The following is a 21,717-nucleotide window of genomic DNA, read 5'->3' on the forward strand; positions in this document are numbered from 1 at the left end:
CTTCCCTCCAACCCCTGATCTTTTTATTGTCGCCATAGTTTTGCCTTTTCCAGAATGTTCCATAGTTAGAATCATACAGTAGGTAGCTTTTTCACATTGGCTTCTTTCACTTACTAATAGGCATTTAAGTTTCTTCCATGTCTTTTCAAGGCTTGATAGCTCATTTCCTTTTAGTGCTAAAAAAAGATTCCATTGTCTGGATGGACCAGTTTATTTATCTGTTCATCTACTGAAGGACAACTTGGCAGTTACGGAAAAGGCTACTGTAAACGTTGTGTGCAGGTCAGATTGTATTTCCTTCTTTGCACTTACTGCTGCCTGATTTTGTTGTTGTTGTTGCTGTTCAACGTTTATTTCCTGTCTTCCCCACTGAGACGTAGGCTCTGCAAGAGTAGAGAAACCTCAGCTCTTGTCCCTGTATATTCCCTAGACTGGCGCCTGCCACCAGGTCTGGTAAGTGAACGAATGGCCGGCTGACTGCTGGCCAAAAGTCCAAGGCGGGTTCTGCTGCAGGGGCCGTGGTGCTGCCGACTGAGGCGTGTCTCCGCGCAGCCTGTCTTTTCTCCCCATCACTTCAGATGTGTTGTGAACACCAGTGCAGCTTGCTCAGAATGGGGCTGCGGGAATGCGGGGAGCTCCTGACGGCAACAGCTTGTGGGAGCTGTGGGCCTCTCATCCATCTGCCAGGGACAGCTTGTGGAATCAACACCAGGGGCCCCCCAATCTGGGGAAAGAAAGCAAACCAGGACCCAGAAGAAAGGAAAAATAGAACAGCACTCTGATTGCGGTTGGATAAGTAGTATTCCTCCTTGGAGCTGTTGCTGGTAGTGTCCTGGAGGTAGTTCAAAGCCCGATGGATAGCAGTAGCTAACATTTCTTGAGCTTGTGCCCCCATGCTTTGTTAAGTGCTTTATATAGGATTTGGGGTATCAAGTCACAGTGGCAGCCCTCTGGAATAGGTGCTTCTATTATCTGCATTTTTCAGATGAGAAATACAAAGCTCCAAAGTTTCAGTACTTGCCCGTGATCCCCCCCTTGTAAGTGGGGAGCGGCTTCAAACCCAGGTGGTTTTGCTGCATGGCCAATGCTCTTGAACTCAACCGAGAGAGGCTGTCATGTCTGCTGTCCCCACCAGTGGCTGATCATCCCTCAACTCACGTGCTCTTTCCTGGGCCCCATCTTAGATATTTTGAATTCAAATCTCCCTCGGGGCTTGCAAATTTAAAGTCCTTGAGTTCAAGAAGGCCTAAGTGTGTGAAGCACCCCCATGTAAGATAACAGAGGTTCTAAGGGCATTCAAATTTTAAAAAATGTTTTAATCTGCAGGCTTGATTTGACGCCCTACCTAGAAGTTTGAGGGTCCAAGGATTTGTGTATTTAAAGAGTACCCAGGGGGGCTTCCCTGGTGGCGCAGTGGTTGAGAGTCCGCCTGCCGATGCAGGGGACGCGGGTTCGTGCCCCGGTCCCGGAAGATCCCACATGCCGCGGAGCGGCTGGGCCCGTGAGCCATGGCCGCTGAGCCTGCGCGTCCGGAGCCTGTGCTCCGCAACGGGAGAGGCCACAGCAGTGAGAGGCCCGCGTACCACAAAATAAATAAATAAATAAATTAAATAAAGAGCACCCAGGTGATCCTGATAAGCATCCAGTTTCCCTCCTGTGGGGGCACATTGTCAGGGACACACCTGACCAAATGCCATATGGATTCTTTATGAAAAGCAGTGAGCTCAGCACATCACATGCAGAACGCTTCATATTCAGGTGACTCTGCTCTCTTTTTTCTTTTCTTTTCTTTCTTCTTCTTTTTTGTTTTTTGTTTTTTTTGGCTTTTCTTTTCACACAGTGGATTGGGGTGCGGGCATCTCAGATACACAAGAATTGAATTAATCATATTCTCTAGTTCATAGTACACCACCAGTCCACACAAGATTTCTCTTTTGGTTTTATTTATTTTTGTTCTTTTCCTCACTCCCCATGCAATAGGCCCCCCCTTCAGTGTATTTTATAGCCTTACAGTTCACCTCTTACCTGTTTGATTCGATATAAAAGGATCCTTCAGGTACATCACAGTGGTAGTGTGTGTGGGTGGTGTGTTTCATTTTCATGAATGGTTTTGTACGATGGCTGTGGATTATTCTTCCTTGCATCTCAGAGAAGCATCTGCCTCTCTGGAACTTCCTCCCATTTGATCCTTCTTTTGCCCCCATGGAGCTAAACAGAAAAATTCCACGCCCTCTTCCGACTTTCCGAGACAGTCATCACCACCCCCTCTTCTGCAGCCTCTATCTGCCCTCTCAAGGATTTGGGATTTTCCTTATTCCTCCACGGGATGCTCCATAGTTAGATAGCATTTCCCTTGAAGAGCCCTGACAACTCCACCCCCAAGCCCCGCCCCTGGCTGGATGGTCTGCTTCTCCTCTCCCAGCGATAACCTGCAATTTGTTTATTCATTTATTCTTTGATGGACATTTGGGCTCGTTCCACCTCTCAGCTATTGTGAATGATGCTGCTATGAACACGTGTGTACATGTACTTGTTTGAGTCCCTGTTTTTAATTCTTTAGGGCATATACCTAAGAGCAGAAATACGGGCTCATATGGTAATTCTTTGCTTAATTTTTTGAGGTACTGCCAAACTATACATTTCTTTTTTAAGTTGCAACTTTGCTTAGGGCCTGTCATGCATATTGAGAGACAGGGAAATTGGATGGAAACACCCTGAGCTAGGAATCAGGAGACCTGGGTTCTTTTCCTAGCTTTGCCACTAACCTGCACAGTGACCCTGAGCACATCACTTCCCCTTTCTCCGCTCTTGTTTCCTCATCTGAGAAGTAAGGGGATTGCATAAAGCTACATGCTCTTTAAATTATCTTCCTTTTTAAAGATTTTATTGGAAAAATTGGATTCCAGGAGAAGAGAGAGAGAGAATTGTCAAACAGCTAAATGTGATTATTTCTCTGTTCTTTTCCTGCTGTGTTTTTAAATTGTGAGTTAAAGACACCCCAAATAATTGGACTTTCTTCTTGCCAATGTGTATCTAGTTAATGAATAGCTTCTGGCTTCCCGTTTCCATCAAGATTCCCAGAATAAGATATCCTTCTCTTTCCCATCACTTCCTACCACTTGGCAGCTCCTGAACAAAACATGGCGGTCATGGAGCCAAGACTGGAGCCATCCCCACTGTCCTCCTGGAAGGAAAGCTGAACCTCCCCCTGGTGCTGGTTCCCTCAGCACTAAGGTTTCAGTTGGATAACCTGAGTCTAGTCTTTGGAAATGCAGGAGCCATGGAGAGGCATTAGCAGACTCTTTTTGAGACAGTGTGAGGATCATCTTAGGAGAAAGAACCAAAGACCTGCTGTGATGCCTTCCAGCCAGACAGTCCCCGCCTTGGGAGATTTTCTACTTTCTTAACTCTCTTACAGCTGGATGTTTCCCTGGCCAGAGAGCAGTGCCTGTGTAGGGAGGGAATTTTGTCCTCCACTGATTGGAAGCCTTCACAGTTTGCTGCCCAGGTCCAAAGCCTGTGTTCTCCTGCGCCGCCTGGTGGTTTTATGGGGAAACAGGTTTAAAACATGTGATCCAAGTGGTTTATTATTTTATTTGCTCATTTTTCAGCCATCCATCACATGGTTTTGAGTGCCTGCTGTGTTTTAGGCACTGTGCTGTATTCCAGGAATAACAAGACGAGGCACCTTCCCTTACAGTACCTTCCTTTCTATAGGGGGTACAGACTAGTGACTTTTAGAGTACTTTTAGGATACAAAGTGACAAGTGCTATAATAGGGGGTCGTGAGTGGTGTTCAGGAGCGCAGACAAGGGGGCACGTAAGTCATACTTAGCATAGCCTAACGAGAGAAGGCAGGTGCAAAGAGTGTTCTAGACAGAAGTTAATCTGTGCAGACGTCAGCACAACAGAGCATTATGCACTGAAAGACCTGGTAGAAGACCCATGGTGGCCGGGACACAGAACACAAGGGGATGGTGATAAGAAATGACCTTGCGGACGGGGCTGCATCATGCAGGGCTTCTGAGCCATTTCACGGGCTTCAGCTTCAACTTTGGAGCAGCAGCGAGCTAGTGAGTTTGACTAGAGGGAGTGGCATATTTATACTTGCATTTGAGGAGTAGGCACTCTGGTTGTGCATGCAGAATGAACCAGAGAGGCAAGAGTAGATGTGGGGAGAGACCACTTAGGAAGCTGTTGCAGTAATTGGCGTGAAACAGTGGTCTCCAAAACCAAGGAGGAAGCAATGGGAAAGGAGACCAGCAGATGGGGTCCAGAAATACACATGAGGTTGGAGGCTGGTATTGGGCCCAGCTTCCAGGAAAGAAATTGCTGAAATCTGAATCAGCACCCTCTAGTTTGCTCACATCCCGGCGCAGGGCATGCCTTACACCCTCAGTCTGGAAAGCTGCGAGACGGTGGGGTTGTACAGGCGATAGAGGCTTCGTTTTGCTGCCAAATTGTTTTAAACAATGTGTCCATTTGATAGATGGCTGTTGGTTCAGCAAAGCTGGAGGAACTGTGGGGAAACTGCCTCCCACTGTCCTCTTTGCTTTCTTTGGCCCCATGGTAGGTAGAACAGCAAAATGGACCAGTTTTTACAACTCCGTGTTTCCGAGCCTCGGGCAGTTTTATAGCTCAGTATCTGAGCCTCAGCTTCGGCCATTCTTGCTCTTCTCTCTCAGGACAAGGGGAAAAGGGTTTGTCTCTCAAGGACCTGTTCCAGGCTCCTTGGACAGGCATTTTTAACCCTTACCCCTGTAAGCCCTGGAATGATGTCTGGTGCTTGAGGATGTGCTTGAGGATGTGAACATCGTGCTGTCATAAATGTTGCTTATTCCACCCACCTTCCTGGAGCCTCCTGTCCTGGGCCCTCACCTCAGGACTGCCTTTATCTCTTAAGGGACAACATCAGGGACCACCACCAAATATTTAGCTGCACAAAGTATTTGCAGAAATCATTCATTTACAAAAAGTCTTTGGGGCAACCAAGTTTTCACTTACCAAACTTCTGGCCCACAGTGTGCCCCCCTCCCCCCTCTCTGGGTCAAAGGACAGCACTGTGATCTTGTCTCTGTGCTGCTACCCCAGACACACTCGGCCTCGGGTCCACTCATCACACGTGGTTCATAGAGGCTGTGAGATTGGTGCATTTCCTGCTGGCTCAGTGCATGGCACCTTCTAGGTGCTGGACCTAGGAGCCAGTGTTTGTTTTCATGACTGTTCTATGCTGAGTTGCCCTTCCTTCTAGAATACTGGTTCTCAACAGGGGGTGGTTTTGCCCTCCAGGGGACAGTTGTCAATGTCTAGAGACGTTTTTTTTGATTGGAGGCAGGAGTGAGCTCTACTGGCATCTAGTGGGTAGAGGCCAGGGATGCTGCTCAACATGCTATAATAACCCAAGACAGTTCCCCCACACAAAGAATCACTGGGTCCCCAAAGTCAATAGTGCAAAGTTAAGAAACCCTGTATGAGAACATAGGTCTATAACCAAGGGGACCCTTGAGTCCTCGAGGCCCTGTAGGATTGCTGGAGCAAACCAGGAGTTCAAGAAAAACTCACCTGTCATCACATTTCTTTCCACAGCTGAGCTCTGTCCGGGAGGCCCAGTTACAGCGGCTGGAGGCTGTGGGCCAGGGAGCAGGGAGCGAGGCCCAGTGCTCGGGATGGCCAGGCAGCAGCCACCGCCCTGGGTCCACACAGCCTTCCTCTTCTGCCTGCTCAGCCTCAGCGGGGCCATCGAGATTCCTATGGATCGTGAGTCCTGCGCTGTCCTCTTTTATTCTCCTGATTTGTGGCAGAGGAATTGGAGGGTAGGGAAGGTCAGGGGAGAGTGAAGACCATTCAAAGAAGTTTGGGGATGGGGAAGCAGTGGCTTCTGGATTCAGAGCTGGGTTTCCCTCCGAAGAATCGATGCAGGTGGCCTCATATTTGGGGACCTGAGACCTTGAGTCGCAGTGCCGTCTCTCAGGGCCGTGGCTGCGAGGATGGCTGCCTGGAGCCTGCTGAGTGGGACCAGAGCCCGCAGAGTTTGGAAGTCTGAGTGTCGCTGGGGAGTTCTTCCCTCCACACCCCTCCCTCGGCCCTCCGTTGTCTTGACTTACCTATCGAAGTGGAGTTTCCAGGGGCCGAGCGTGGTGGACAGCTATTTGCCTTTCTCATATGTCCAGGTCCTCTTGGCTGAAGTGATGAGGAGGACAGATGGCCTGGGAGGGTTGAGAAGGAGATTACTTTTGCAAAAGACTGGCTAAATGAGACATTAAAATAGAGCCCCATTATAATGTCACCGTGGGAGAACCAGGCATGGATTCCTTCTGTTTGTTTTCAACTTTCCCATGGTAGAGTTGAAAAGTAAAATCCATGGCATCTGTTTACCATGGTGGGGGAATTATTCGGCCATCAGGGTCATAAAGTCAAGCTTAAAATGCTGATCTAATAGCCATGTCTCCAGCAACCGTATCTGGTGTTGCATTCGTAAATGGCCCATTGACTGGCAGCCATGCTGCTTGGCTCTGCAATTAGATGTGTACCACCTTTGCCACAATTCTGACACTTCTGCCAGAAAGTCTTGGCATCCCGGTACTATGGTGTAGACATACCACCTCTGTCCCCTGTTCCCTGCTTCTAGGAATAGGTGGGGCCCACGTGATGCCAGCGTTGACTTGGGCTCTCGCCAGGTGACAGGTGTCTGAGGAGGGGTGAGAGAGTGATATAGCCTCCAAGAAGTCCCCACTGAGCTCTCCAAAACCAGCCCCTGGGGCCTGGAATTAGCACAGCTTGGGGGAGAGTTGCAGGTACCTCTGCTCCCCGCCCCCCACTTCGCCAGTAATAGTTGCTCAGAGGAGTGGGTGCTTCTGGACGGAGAAGGCCAGGAGAAACTCTAAGTTGGACCCAGAGCAAGATGGACAAGGTCCCTACTGCCCTTCCTATGGCCCCAACGTGTGTATGTGTGTACGTGTGTGTGCGCGCGCACTCGCACACGCGCTTAGGGAGGGAGGGAGAGGGGAGTTGTAAAGGGGACTGTTCCCATGGAGACCATCTGCACTGCTGGCTCAAGGATAGTTTCTCATTAACAGTCCCAGGCAGATAGTCTAATAAGAAGCATGATAAGCCCTCGTCCTTGGAGAGGAGAGGGGCTGCAGAGGAAATTGCGTCATGAAGGAAGTGGTGAAGGCTCATTTCTCTTCTGCCGCTTCTCCTCACTCACTCACCTGCCGCTTTGATCCCCAGGGCTGGTGGGTGAGGGGTTCCTGCAAGGTGAACCTGTAAACAGATGGCTTTGATGTCTGTGTTAGGAATCTGGAGTCCTAAAGCTCAGCCGTGCCCCGGGCAGGACCCCCGCAGTCAGTCTCTCCAGAGCACCACCTGTGGGCCAGAGAGCTGCCAGGACCCTGAGGAGGGTCTGCAGGACCCCTTCCCATGTGTTCACGGGAACTCAGGTCCCTACTTGCTCAAGGTCACACAGCAAACGGGTGATGGACTCATGGAAGGAACCCAGGCCTCTTGGATCCCCAGTCTGGCACAACATGCCGCACCCCTACCTCTGGTAATCTGCCCCCTTTTAGCTCCTCTTGGAGCCCCCATTATTCTCCCTGGAATAGCAGCTGCCGTGTGCTTAATAGAGAGCTAAGAGCTTTCCAGGCATCATCTCCCATGATTCTCACAGCGAATCCATGAAGTAGGTATTATCCTTAGCTGACAGGTTAGAAATCTGAGGAGCAGAGAAACAAAGCTGTTTTCTCCTCTGAGTGAAGAGGTGAGTCCTGCAAAGCCACTCCCAGTGCCTTGGGCTGTGCACTCCTGCTGCCGCTGCTGGAGCCTGCCTCATACATACTTGTGCCTCCCTGGTTGCTGCAAGCACAGTGGCCGTGGCGACGTCTCCAGACTGAGTCTACAAAAGCTGAATGCAAGGCAAGAGTGATGCAGGCCCTTCAGAGAATACCCAGTTGCCACGGGAAGAAGTCCTCTTCAGCCAGGATTTTCCCTCCCCCTGGGCCCAGGATAGACGCCCCCCAGGTTATCTGAGCCCATCCTTCCATTCTCACCCTGGGCTGAGCCCCAGTGGAATGGGCTGGGGAAAGATCAGGCTTTCTCCCCTCCACCCCCAGCTTTATTGAGATATTATTGACATATATGTCAATTTAAGGTGTACAGCTCGATGATTTGATGCACATATACAGTAGGAAATGGTCACCAGAATAGGGTGAGTTAACACATCCATCTCCTCACATAATTACCTTTTTGTGTGTGTGGTGATAACTTTGAAGCTCTCTCAACAATTTACAAGTATATAGTACAGTACAGTTAATTATAGTTGCCACGCTGTACATGAGATCCCCAGAACTTATCCATCTTGTAGCTGAAAGTTTGTGCCCCTTGGCCAGCATCCCCCTACTTCCCTCACCCCCAGCCCCTGGCAACCACCATCCTACTCCCTATTTCTTTCAGTTTGACTGTTTGAGATTCTGCATATAAGTGAGAACACACAGTATTTGTCTTTCTCTGTCTGACTTATTTTCACTTAGCATAATGACCTCAGGGTCCATCCATGTTGTTGCAAAAGGCAGGAGAGGTATCTGCACCCTCATGTCCATGCAGCATTGCTCACAATAGCCAACCACCTCAGAACCACCTCAGATCAGGCACTCGTAACTTTCTCTGTGTGTTGGCTGGAAGGGACTGAGGGGCTCAGGCCAGAGGCTCCCCGGCCCGGCGTGCCCTCCACTCGCTTCCCCTTTGCGAGGGCGTCGTCTGTGCCTTGAGGACCAGGGCTCTGGTTCTGCCCTGGGGAGCTTGGGTGCAGCAGGCTTCCTGGAACGGACCCCCGGGCCGAGGCACAATCCCTCATTGAACACTCGGCCTCCCGTTCCCGCTGCTCTGCCAGCCGAGTCACATGTACCCCAACTCTCACCACCGCGAGCAGAACAGCATGACCTTTGGAAAAAGCAAAGGGTTGCCCCGTCCACCAGAGTGATTTTGCCAGAAAAGTGAGTCTGCTGGCAGCTTGCCCCTCTGTCTCCCTCCCCACATCAAAGAACTCGGCATTTTTCTCCTAGGAACCCACAGAGGAGGGCCCTGGGGTAGGAGAAACACTTCCTCCTCACTGTCATCCCAGGCAGTGAGGCTGCAGGACACCTCAGCAAAGCACACACACATACACACACACTCCATTCTCCAAGGGATGACTGCTTTGGTGGTAGATATCAGAGCCAGGGAAAGAAAAGTGGTTCATGAATAAAGAAACCTTGCAGACTGGGCAGGCATTTGCCTCACCCCCTGCAGAGCCCATTGGCAGACTTTTTCCTCTCCCTTGGAAGTCAAAAGAGCAAATTCATTCTCCACTTGACATCGTCATCCAGCAACTTCCATAGAAGGAGAGAGGGCAGGTGGTGTGACACCGGGGGCAGGGGCGTTCCCGGGACTAGATGGGTCGCCTTTGTCCCTAGGCAGGCTGTCCTCGCTGTCTTCTCCCTGTGGCGGCATGTCCTCTGGGTTGATTGTGTCCCTGTAATAAACCCCTTGGTAGCACCATGGTGGCTGCGGATGTCATTACCTCTTTAGGCAAGTAGTTTCTCAGGAGGCCCCCGGCCTGAGTTCAGTGCGGGGCTGGGGACAGCATCCTGAACGTCTCCCCTCCCCCAGGCTCTGTCCAAAGTGTCAAGGAGAACAGAGTGCCAAGACCCCATCAGACTAGCTCATCTCTCCGGCCAAGGATGGATTTGCAAAAAGAGCTCTCGACCAGCAGTGGGAGAGCTGATTCTCATTCCTATTCTGCAGCAAACTTCCTATGTGACCTTAACTGAGTGACTTCCCTTCCAAGAACCTGAGATTCCCTGGGCAAGGTCTAGGGCTGTTTCCATTGAACTGGCCTTTATATAAAAGAGGCTGGAAGCCTATGTGGGCAAAGCAGATCCTTTGTCAGGCTTTCCATCCAGGGTGAGGCCAGAGCCCTCAAATGGATAGGAGGACCCAAGAGACGTCAACTGTGTCTTGAGATGAAGAACCCAGGCGTCTGGGCTGGTTGTCAAAGGAGTGGGTCAGGTGTCAGCCCTGCTGCTCTGGACAATGGTCCCTTCCCCCCACCTCCCCCTCCCTGCCCAGCCCCACTGATTTTCCAGAATTACCTTTCTTGGGCCGTGGCAGGGAAATCATAGATGGGTGAAGATGCTGCAGGGGGGCGCTCCACAGAGCCTGTGTTCAGAAACCACAGATTTCTGCTGTTCCCCTGGACTTCTCTTTTCCTTTTTGTTTCCTGCCAGGGCTGCCCCAGGCACATGGTAAAGCAGATAAGATTTCTCTTCAGTGCCCGAACAGGCCACACAACCCTGGCCCAATGAAAGAATTGTTTTGAACCTCTCCATAAGCCTTACTCTCAACACTTTCACTTCCTGATAGCATGTGTAGCAGGGCCCTCATCCCTGCTACCCTCCGTCTCCCCTCTCTGTCTCCCTTCTCTCTCCTGTGGCTCCTGTTGCATCTCCTAGTCCCGTCTTAACTCTGCCTTCTCCAGGCCGCCCCCTCTCTGAGCCCCTGAACTCCCCTTGCATAGCTCACTGCGGTCAAGTCAGAAAGCTTTGAGGTCACCGTGGCTCAGCCTTCCCCCAGGAAGCGATCACTCGGAAAAGGTCAGCTCACAACACCGGCAGTGTCTGACATCCCCACCAGCATGAAATAAGAATGGCATACAGTAATACAAACATGTAATACATGTATTGTATAATTGTAAGGGAAAAAGTGAAAAAGTTATAGCAACACATGTTCTCTTTTCTGCAGACAAATTTTAACCAAGCCCTTCTCCCCACAAAGAGTATACCCTCTGAAACCTCTGAAACCTTGCTGTTCAAAGTGTGGTCCACAGACCACCAGCACTGGCATTACCTGGCTGCTTGTCAAAAAGGCAGAAGCTCAGACCCCGCCCAGACCTACTGAGTCAGAACCTGCATTTTAACCAGACCCCCCTGCAAGGTGATTCTCATGCTTCTCAAAGCGTGAGAAGCCCAAACTCCAAACATGCGCACACCTGTACGTGAGCACATGCACATCTCAGTTGAGCGCTGGGGAAAATTTGTGCCACCTGCCTCTTCACCCTCTTTGTAAAAAGCACAGAAAGGAGTGGTGGGCTCTGCTTCATCCCCAGAGTTTTTCAGAAGCAGAGTTTCCATAGAACAATGTACTTCTGCCATGAGCAGACGACGATAATTCATCCGTCCCTCGAGTTTTCCAAAGGATGGCAAAGGAGAGACCATGAGGAGAGAAGGTGCTTTCAGGTGTGACAGAGAAGAAGGTGTAGAGGGAGGAGTGAGGCCTGTGGACCTGGCTGGGCCCTCGGGCTTCCCCCTGTAGCGGTGGTTCAGATCCACTCCTTCCCTGGTGCCCCCAGCCTCACCCTTGCACCCTTGGCTAAGGAACCCGCTTTTCTCGGGGGCATCTGGAGATGACAGGCTGCATCTTCGGACCCCAGCCTCTTCTGAGCAACATTGCCACTCCTGGTGGGAGACATCCCTGGAGACGTCACCGTTTGGTCAGAAGGTGGTCATTCTGCTCAACTGCGCAGTCTGGTCTCCTGGGGGAGGCATCACCTTCTCTGTGAAGCACTTGCCGGGTCTGTCCCCACCCCTGCTTGGCTGTTCACGGAGTTCCGCAGCTGGGAGGAGACAGCCCGCACACTGCCCTCCCCAGGCCTGCCTCGCCCTCTCCCTGTATGCTGGGGTGTGAGGCCACCTGGGCGATCAGTCGTGTCCGACCACAGATAACCGATAACCGTTGTCTTCTTTTCTCCCCCCTCACAATGCTAACCCATCGGGAACTAACAGCAAGCATTCAGAATGAGCGTAAGTCCCCTGGGCGCCTGTCTGCACTTGTGCCTCCGGGAGTTAGGAGGGCAGCAAGGAGGGGCGGGAAAAGGCCAGGGAGGAGCTCCCTGGAGAACTTTGGAGTCCGGGACTGGGAATGAGAGGAGCTGGCTCTTTAGCTGCGGACAAGTAAGTCCCTGGGAGGGCTTCTGGGGACTGAAGCGTCTTTCAGCTCCAGTCTCACCACAGTTTGGCCAACTGTTGATCCTTCAGGGCTCAGAAGGTTCTGGAAATGGCCGCTAGGTTCTGGCAGCTTTTGGCTCCTTTATTCATTCAACAGACATTTGTCAAGACTGTTGTACGCTAGGCGCTGTACTGAGCACTGGAGTACAAGAATGAGTGAAGCAAAAGCCTGGCCTTCAGTTTCTCACAACGATATTATGAGATCTTAAAGGGATTCTTCTTATACTCAGTCCTTGACACACACCCCCTTTCCTGCAGCCCCGTTTAAGGAGGTGGGTCTCTAGAATGGGGCACTGTTCACCCCCCGCTTGCCTGCTTGTCTGTGTGGCTCCTGAAGCTCTTAATTTCAGCCGTTCCCCAAGGGCAGGTCCCTGCAGCCCTGACTGCCCACTGTGTGTGCTGTTGCAGTGTCCCAGCCCCCAACCATCACCAAGCAGTCAGTGAAGGAGCACATCGTGGATCCCCGTGATAACATCTTGATTGAGTGTGAAGCAAAAGGGAACCCTGCCCCCAGGTGAGTGTACTGGCAGGTAAATCCAAGCTGGGTGGAGGGAAAGGGGCCTGCGAAGAGGGCATTTAAACCGTCCCCTTCCCCCTGGGTCTGATGATAGTTGAAGCAACTGAGAAATTAAATGTATCCATTCAAAAAATGTCCATTAGGCACCCACAAGGTAGAAGGTACAGTTTGGATAGCCAGGAAATTTAGCTGATGAGGACACTGGGGGCCAGAAAACTCAACTGGCTTAAGTTCACACCAAAAAGCCAGGACTAGGTATTAAGTTTTCCGACTTTGAGTAAAACATTCTTCCCACTGCCTATGTTCCCAGCATCCACCCCATGCTTAGGTTATAGGAAGTTCCTCTTCAAGCTAACTTGAGTCTTTCATTCTGAGCTCGTCTCTGCTTATTTATGTGCACATCAGGATCACATGAGGTGTCAGCAGACACGAGTTGCAAGCCTGCTGTGCCAGGCTCTGTGTTAGATGTTCCTCACACTGTCTGCTCAACCACCTCACTGCCATTTGGGGAAGGACTCACGTCCTGGTGAAGAGGCAGTAAAATGGAGGCACAGAGATGTGAAGTGCCTAATCCCAGGCCTCTGACTGCCTAGGCCAGGTTCGTTTCTACCAGGTGATAAGCATTGGTGATAAGGATGCACTGCGCATCCTTATCAAAACAGCATCCACAGGCTGGAGCTTTCAGGAGCCTCGTGCTGGATTCAGACCCAGACATGACAGGCCCCCATGTAGAGCGTGTCTGTCAGCAGGAGAAATGAGGCGAGTGAAGCCTGCCTCAGGTGTGTGGCATCCTGCTTCTGCCTCCCTCCCCGGGTGTGCCTGAGATGGTCTGGCGCAGAGCTGTGAGCCCGGGAGCAAGCAGGGCCTCTCTTGCCCATGACGGGAGAAGCAGGAGTCACCCTGAAAAGTCAGGCAGGGCACTGGTGACCTTGCTTCTGAGGTTTGGTCTTTCTTCCACGGTCCTTTGCAGGAACAATGACTCTGAGACACTGAGCAGCCACTATTGCTCCTGCTTCTTTTACTTATGTCCTGGGCAGCTGCAGACACACGTCCCCCCAGGAGAAGCAGAGGGATGTTCTAGTCTCTCCACCCCGGGGCTCAGTTTTATTAAGGCTGCCCTTTCTTTCAAAATTGCTCCTCCCGAAATGTACAGCCACCGTTTTATAATCTGCATCCACTGAGCAGCGGCATAGGTAACCCGGGCCATTTCGATTATCAAGTAAAAGACACAGGAGGAGCAGGGCTGGCTCTCACTGATGTGTTCGGGTCAGGGGGAATAGGAATTGGGGTTTGCATTCCTAGTCGGAGGTTGGGAATGCTTGGGGGTGGAAGTAGCAGCTGACTCTGGGTTTTAAAAAATCAAAATTGCTGCCTCCTCCTCTAAAGAGCACAGTCCCCCAGGGGCTACTTGGTATCTATCACTTAGAGCCATGACTCCCAGCCTGGGTTGGGTAAAACTACTAATGTCAGGGACCTGCCCCAGGGGTTCACCTGGGTGGGACCCGGGTCCTGGCATTTTATCAGGCATTCTAGCAGGTCCTGCTACTCAGCCAGGGCTGGGGCCCATTGGTCTGGAGGAACAGTTATGGGCCTGAGTCAGAGTCTAGGGCCCTGAGATTCTGACCTGGAGCTCAGAGCCTGGAGCCCACCCTGCTACTCTTTGCTGTCCCTGCCCACCCGCCTCCAACCCAACCCCTTCATCGTCCACAGCTTCCACTGGACTCGCAACAGTAGGTTCTTCAACATCGCCAAGGATCCCCGGGTGTCGATGAGGAGGAGGTCTGGTACCCTGGTGATCGACTTCCGCAGCGGCGGGCGGCCAGAGGAGTATGAGGGGGAATACCAGTGCTTTGCCCGCAACAAGTTTGGCACGGCCCTGTCCAATAGGATCCGCCTGCAGGTGTCCAGTGAGTGCATGGGGCAGGCCCAGGATGCCCTGGGTCAGTGGAGGGCAGGGCCTGGAGGGTCATTCCAGAAGGGTTGCCCCACCCTTGTCCTGCAGCTACCTTGGTGCCCCACGTGTCCTGCTTGCTTTTCTGCCTCTGAGCAGGGGTTCACCTCCCCCAACTCAAAAAGATTCCTTGGAAAAGAAGTTTCCAAAGCGGTCGCGAACAACTTCACTGGCCACTCCGGGCGCAGGGCGGGGAAGGAGAAGAGGCTTTAGGGGTGTGCATCCATTCAGTCAGAGGAAATAGGCCTCTCCCGCCTCTCAAGGGCTGCGCCTCGCTTGGACTCACAGGCCCCGTTCCCCTCTCAAGCCTCCCTTGTTCTCCCATTTCCTCCTCTCTTAGCCCTCCTTGCGTGCCAACCTCTAACCCTGCTCCTTGCCCCAGCCCAGCCATCACCCTCATCGCATCCTCCTTTGCCTGTTTCTCCCTAGAATCTCCTCTGTGGCCCAAGGAAAACCTAGACCCTGTCGTCGTTCAAGAAGGTGCTCCCTTGACGCTCCAGTGCAACCCCCCACCCGGACTTCCGTCCCCAGTCATCTTCTGGATGAGCAGCTGTAAGTCTTGGGGGCCTGGTGTTTTGTTTCTTTTTTAATCTTAGGGAGTGTTAAATGGGGAGGGGTCTTCCCAAGGCTAGACGACCTTGACTTGTGAGAAGCAGATATAAGGTGGCCATGTGGCAGAGAACACTGGCTTTGCAGAGAGAGGTTGCTAGGGCTCACTTTTTAGCCTGGCTGCTATTAGCTGTGTGATCTTGAACAAGCTGCTTAACATCTCTGGGCCTCAGTTTCCTCCTCTGGAAAAAATAGGGCTGGTAATCGTACTTATCTAATAGAATTATTGTAAGGATAAATGAGTTAATACATCCAAAGTGCTTAGAACAGGGCCAGACACACAATAAGTGCTCAGTAATATTTGTGAGGATGAAGAAGAGGAAGAGCAAAAGGAATGGGACAGAGGAGAAACTGGTTTTCAGTCGGCCAACTGAAGGCAGGTTGAAACCAAGCCTCCTCTCTCAGTCTTTGGTGCATCTGGATTTACTCCGATTCACTCTTCTTGTAGGACAGAAGCGGGATTCAGGAATGAAACTTCTGATAAAGGAGTGATGGGGAGACAGGATGTTTGGAGTCGGGGACAGAGTACAACATTCAGAGCTTGTCCTGGCTCAGTTTTGGACAGAGGCTCACTTAACTGCTCTGGACCGATGTTTATTCCTGTGTTTTCAGTCAAATAAAGGGAGGGGGCATTATGAAGATGGATAGAAGACTGCTATCTATCTGAGCATCACCCTGGCTTCCTTCCTCCCTCCCTTCCTGAATACCTCCCATCCCCTCTTTCCCCTCCTCCTTCCCTATCTATCCATCCTTTCATCAGTCTACAGATACTCCTCCCTGTCATTCTCTCCATCCCTGAATTCTTTTTTTTTTTTAATATTATTTATTTATTTATTTGGCTGCACCGGGTCTTAGTTGTGGCACGTGGGATCTTCTTTGCCACGTGCGGGATCTTCCTTGCAGCATGCGAACTCTTAGTTGCGGCATGTGGGCTCTAGTTTCCTGACCAGGGATCGAACCTGGGTCCCCTGCACTGGGAGTGTGGAGTCCTGGCCACTGGACCACCAGGGAAGTCCCCGTCTCTGAATTCTTATCAGCCTGCTTCCGAAAGAGGCTGCTTTCAATTGTTTTGCGAGGTGAGGATGGCTTTGTGCTCGATCATTGATTGTCCTTGCCTTGCCTCATCACCGTGAGTATATGTGGGCCACAGGCTGGAGGGTTGGTTTGTTAGCTAACAGTTCAGACTCTCCTCTCATCCCCCGCATCGCACCAAGTTGTGTCCATGCTACCTCCTGAGCAGATCTCATGGCCCTCCTCTTTCCATCCTCTCTAGCATCTACCCAGCACAGGCCACCATCGGCTTTTCCCTAGGTTAGAGTAACCTAGTACCTGGCCTCCCCTGTCTTTCTAAAAATGTAAAACTGATTGATTCATGCTCAGAGTCCTTCATTGCCTCCTCATCACTTCCCATAAAGTCCAGACTCCTTTCCCTGGCACACAGCTCCTGATGTGGTCCCCTCTGACTCTCCAGCCCTTCCCCTACCCCCTGCCTCTCCCCACCCCCACTCCCCTGCTCAGGCTGTGGGTTCTTAGCTTTAGCACACGCTGTTCCTGCTGCTTAGAAACCACTTAGGTCCTTTCCCTTCTGCCTGGCAAATGTCATGCAGCCTTCAAGTGTCAGCTCAAACCCCAGAATGGACTGGGTGCTCCTTCTCTCAGCTCATCCCCTTCTCATCTGGGACTTCCCACTCACCACACTGCATTGCATTTATCTGCTGTCTCTTCTACTAGACTGAAGGTGCTTTGAGGGTAGGAACTGTCTTTCCTTTTTTTTTGCGGTACACGGGCCTCTCACTGTTGTGGCCTCTCCCGTTGCGGAGCACAGGCTCTGGACACGCAGGCTCAGCGGCCATGGCTTACGGGCCCAGCCGCTCCGCGGCACTTGGGATCTTCCCGGACCGGGGCACGAACCTGTGTCCGCTGCATCGGCAGGCGGACTCTCAACCACTGCGCCACCAGGGAAGCCCAGAACTGTATTTCTTAACTCTCTCTCTTTCAGCAGTGCCTAGCACAGTGCCTGACGCCTACAGTAAATCTTTGATAAATGAATTGAAAAGCTCACCAGCCCATCATTGGAAAGTTGGCATCATTAACCTTTAAGAGATGCTTTAAGAAATGGTGACTTGATAAACCACAAGGTCCTACTGTATATAGCACAGGGAACTATATTCAATACCTTATAATAACCTATAATGGAAAAAGAATCTGACAAAGTATTTTATATATATATATATATATATATATATATATATATATATATATATATATAAACTGAATCACTTTGCTGTATACCTGAAAGTAGCCCAACATTGTTAAATAAATAAAAATAAATAAATAAATAAAATAGAACCACTTTTCAAGAGAAAAAAAAAAGAAATGGTGACTTGAGAAACAATCGTCAGGGATAAGAAGGAGATACCTGTGAGTAGTCAGCCTTATTAAGTATATTTTTATAAACCTAACAGCCTAGAAACCTGATCATTTGAGTTTACAGATGCAGTGCTTGAAAGAAATGTAGATTATGTTGTCAGCATTCTCAGCCACTCCTATGATGTCATTAATTCTAAAACGCACACATTTTCATATTTGAACATCTCTAAAATTGGAAGGTGTCCTAACATTGTTGGTATGCATCATTGATTGGTATACCTCTTACAATTATAATTGGTGGTGCTTTTTTCCTTCTTGGGGATGAGTAGACGTTTAAAAAATAAAACAGGTGAACTTGACTCCCAGTTTGAGGAGCATCTGAAGGATTGTGTTTCCTCCCTCTGGCCTCGGAGCCAGTCAGATCTTTTGTGGCATGAATAGGAGATAGAAAACCATGGTCACGGAGCATGAGCATGGTGGGCAGGCAGGTCTGAATCGAAATCCTACTCCCCTCTCACTGCTTTTGCGACCCAGATCATGTTAAATCCTCTGCTTTCTTATCCTTAAAATGGGAATAAGCCCTGCCTCAGAGTTGAAAGGATTAAATCAAATAATGTCAAGCTCCCATCCCCCACCTGGCCCTCTGGAGGTGCTCAATTGCCAGAACTATGATGATTTTTTATTACTGTTATCGTTACTGCTAACCTCCCACTGTACCTCTGCTTCCTTATAGCCATGGAGCCCATCACCCAAGACAAGCGTGTCTCCCAGGGCCATAACGGAGACCTATATTTCTCTAATGTGATGCTGCAGGACATGCAGACGGACTACAGCTGCAATGCCCGCTTCCACTTCACCCACACCATCCAGCAGAAGAACCCATTCAACCTCAAAGTCCTTACCAGTAAGTGCAGGCCCCTGCCCGGGGCTGGGAGCTGGGGGCCGGGGGCAGCAGCCCGCTGAGCCCAAGCGGCCCCTGGCACCTGGGTCTGGGAAGAGCCTTGTCCCCAGTCTTGACCTAGAAATCCTTGCAGCTCATTGTGCCTGAGTGACTTTAGCTGCTGTTCAGCCACATCTCTTGATTCTGGAGCCTTGAGTTAAACTTGGGCCTACTCCACACCAGCGCTTCTCAAATTTTGGTGGAATCAGAATCACCTGGCGGGCTTCCCTGGTGGCGCAGTGGTTGAGAATCTGCCTGCCAATGCAGGGGACACGGGTTCGAGCCCTGGTCTGGGAAGATCCCACATGCCGCGGAGCATCTGGGCCCGTGAGCCACAATTACTGAGCCCGCGGGTCTGGAGCCTGTGCTCCGTAACAAGAGAGGCCGCGAGAGTGAGAGGCCCGCGCACCACGATGAAGAGTGGCCCCCGCTTGCCACAACTAGAGAAAGCCCTCGCACAGAAACGAAGACCCAACACAGCCATAAATAAATAAATAATTTTTTAAAAAAAAGAGAATCACCTGGCAAGCTTGGCACCCATACCTAAGTCTAGCCCTCTCCTGCCCGGCGGTCCAGGGCCTCTTTGGTCTTCATTAGTTCTCCAGGTGTCTAGGGACACACCACAATTTGAGAAGCACTACTGTAAGTGGTCATCCACCATCGCTGTCATGCAGCCAGCTTGATTATTTCTAGTCCTTGTTTGGTTATCTTTATTTCTAGAATAAAGCAATAGTATGGAATATCCAAATTAGTGAGTACAGCAAAATGAATTGTGTTTGATTCTGTAATAAGTATGTGCTGGACCATGTGGAGTCGCTGTGTTTAAAAGTTGCAGGTTTATCTTTTAGTTTTATTTGTTTTCAGTTTTATTCCCTGATTCTGTTTGGCTGGTACCAGAGTGAATCAGCATTTCCTGACCCATTTTAGCATTGTGACCCTCCACCAGGAGAGAAAGAAGACAGTCAGGTCAGAGAGACACTTTTTTTGCCAGGTGCCTGGAGCTCTGGCTGCAAAGTCCTCAGCCTGCTCAGGACATTGAAAGTGGCTGTGTTGGTTTATACCAAGGATTTGTAACTTGCCTTCTGTAGAAAAGCCCCCCATAGACCTTCGTCTGTCTGACACAGCTATGAGTGTTGTTTTCAATGCCATGGGCAGAGGCAGTCATGGGGGAGGCCAGGCAGAGGGCCCCACGTGGGCGCTGGCAGTTTCCGCAGGTCGAAGGAAAGAGGCTGAGCCCTGGCTTCCCGGAGCACCCCCCGGAAGTGGGTGGGTGGTTGACGACGCCTCCTGGGTGGGCGCAGGCGGCGGGAGAGAGGCCCGGGTGAGCTCGCCCCTTGGTCAGGACAGGTGGGCTCTCCTCTCCCCACCAGTCCCTGCCGGTGATGGGACCCCCTGGTGCTGAGAGTCAGCCCTGCCCCACGCTCCGTCTCCACTGCGGCACGGAGCGGGACCCACAAGGAGCAGCGTCCCTTCCGTCCCCCTTCTCCTGTCGTGGGTCCTTTTCTTTCTTCCTTTCTCTTCTTGTTCTTCCCTTTTCTGTTTCACTTCCTTCTTCACTGTTTCACCTCCCTCTTTCTTTCTCTTTTCTTTACCCCTCTCATCTTTCTCTCTTTCACCCTCCTCTAATTCTCCCTCTCCTGCCTGTACAGCTCCCCACACACTGCTCTGAGCTGCCCATGCTCTGGTAGCCAACACGATGGCCAGCAACCCAGGGACAAGCCCCCCTTGTTCCTGGCAGGGTCGCCCAGCTCCGATCCACTTGCTACCTGTTCCCTGGTTTTCTTATTCCGGACCCAGGCCCAGAGAGGACCCCTGCAAAGAAAGTTGGGTTGTCTGAGGTGTCGCCTCAGTGCAGGGGCGATCGCCTGCCAGCTGGCTGAGCTGGGGAGGACAGTGTGGTCTGCCCAGGACCTCAGAGGGGCCTCCGGAGCCAGGACAGAGCAGGCAGCCGTGGGCAGTGGGAGAGACAGGAATATAAAGAGCAAGTTGCTCCCTGGATAGCCTTCAGTGCCATCACCTTGAAATCTGCCTGCTGTTTGGGGGCTGAGTCAGGTGACCATCTGCAGTCCTGAGCAGGGGCCCTCCCTGTTATACGGGGTAGAAGCAGGAAGACAGAGGTGGGGAAGAGCCTTCCTCTGTAGAATTAAGCAGCTGGAGATTTCAACAACATTTACAAGTTGAACTTTCCAGAAACATCCTTTTCCCTACCAGAGGCAGTAAGGGATGTTGGTTTCTGCTTCGTTTCTGGGTCCCCTACTCCACTGAAATCGCTTTCCCCCAAATGCTGAGAAACCCCCTGGGTGATGGGAACAGAACCCTGTCGGCTTCCTGGAGTTCTCCCAAGGGCAGCTTTGGCTGGGAGCAAGTTCTGGGCATCTGAGCCAGCCCAGAATTGGGCACAGTTGCTTAAAATAACTCAGTTGTGCTCTCTCTGCTTTCCTGCCTGGAAAGGACACAAGCTTTTTCTTGTACCTTCAGAACCAGGTCTGGGGGTGGGAGACAAAACAGACAAGTTGGGACAGCTTCAAAGACTGTTCTCACCAGGGTTTTCTTTCACAGTCTGCCCATTGGGGAAGAAATACATCTCATCACAGCCCAGTTTTTATTACCTGCATTAAAGGAAGAAGAGAAAGGGATCTAATACCAAATACTGGGCAATATAAAGTCATCTTAAAATTTTGTTTTGGGATGCAGTCAAAGACAAACAGTGAAGTCGGAGTAACAAAGAGATGCCTGTCCCACTTTGTCCACACCACACAGGCACTGGGTGCCTCCTGGGGACAAGAGGCAGCCATGGTGAGGGAGGTGGGATGGCCCTGAGATCAGGGCCCTGAGGTGGGATGGTGGAGCGCTAACCCTGCTTCCTTCTAATGTCTATCATCTCAGGGACCTTCTTAAAGGAGTCAGAAAGTCTCCCTAAATCTCTCAGATGTGCTCCAGAATCCACAAACCAAGAGGTCAATCCTGAGCTTGGTCACTTCTGTTTCACCTGGTGGCACTGGGAGCATGAAGCAAGGGCCCTTTCACCTGTGTGTGCCCTGTCCTCCCCAGGAGGGGAACGTTACCACCCAAGGCCAGTTGCTGCCCCTCCCACCCCTTTGCCACCCTGTCTCTTCTTTCCACTGCAGATCAGTTCCCACCTTTAGCTCCAGATAAACCCAAGCCAACTTCCCAAACGCAGGCTAGGTCTTTTACACCTCGCTCCATTTTAAAGAATGGTTCTGAATAATGAAACTCCTTCTAGCAGGTGTTAAGCAAATTTGGGATGCAGCGCAATGCGGGTCCCAGAAAGGAG

At 51.1% G+C, this 21,717-nt stretch overlaps 1 protein-coding gene across 7 annotated transcripts in view; it reads left to right on the forward strand.

Moving 5' to 3' along the window:
- NFASC (neurofascin) overlaps positions 1 to 21,717 on the forward strand; it is a 187,097-nt gene that overhangs the window by 110,281 nt on the left and 55,099 nt on the right. For 2 of the 7 annotated variants that reach the window (XM_007470673.1, XM_007470669.1), the window contains 6 exons: positions 5,587 to 5,757; positions 11,814 to 11,831; positions 12,444 to 12,549; positions 14,263 to 14,459; positions 14,933 to 15,055; positions 18,216 to 18,386. In XM_007470673.1, the coding sequence (XP_007470735.1) occupies positions 5,667 to 5,757; positions 11,814 to 11,831; positions 12,444 to 12,549; positions 14,263 to 14,459; positions 14,933 to 15,055; positions 18,216 to 18,386 (706 nt within the window). In that variant the 5' untranslated portion in view covers positions 5,587 to 5,666. Of the gene's footprint in view, positions 1 to 5,586; positions 5,758 to 11,813; positions 11,832 to 12,443; positions 12,550 to 14,262; positions 14,460 to 14,932; positions 15,056 to 18,215; positions 18,387 to 21,717 lie in introns of those variants that run through there. The other 5 variants (XM_007470670.1, XM_007470672.1, XM_007470668.1 and 2 more) reach the window with 4 other exon arrangements.

The sequence above is a fragment of the Lipotes vexillifer genome, unplaced genomic scaffold, assembly GCF_000442215.2.
Source record: "Lipotes vexillifer unplaced genomic scaffold, Lipotes_vexillifer_v1.1 scaffold1122, whole genome shotgun sequence".
Lineage (NCBI taxonomy): Eukaryota > Metazoa > Chordata > Mammalia > Artiodactyla > Lipotidae > Lipotes > Lipotes vexillifer.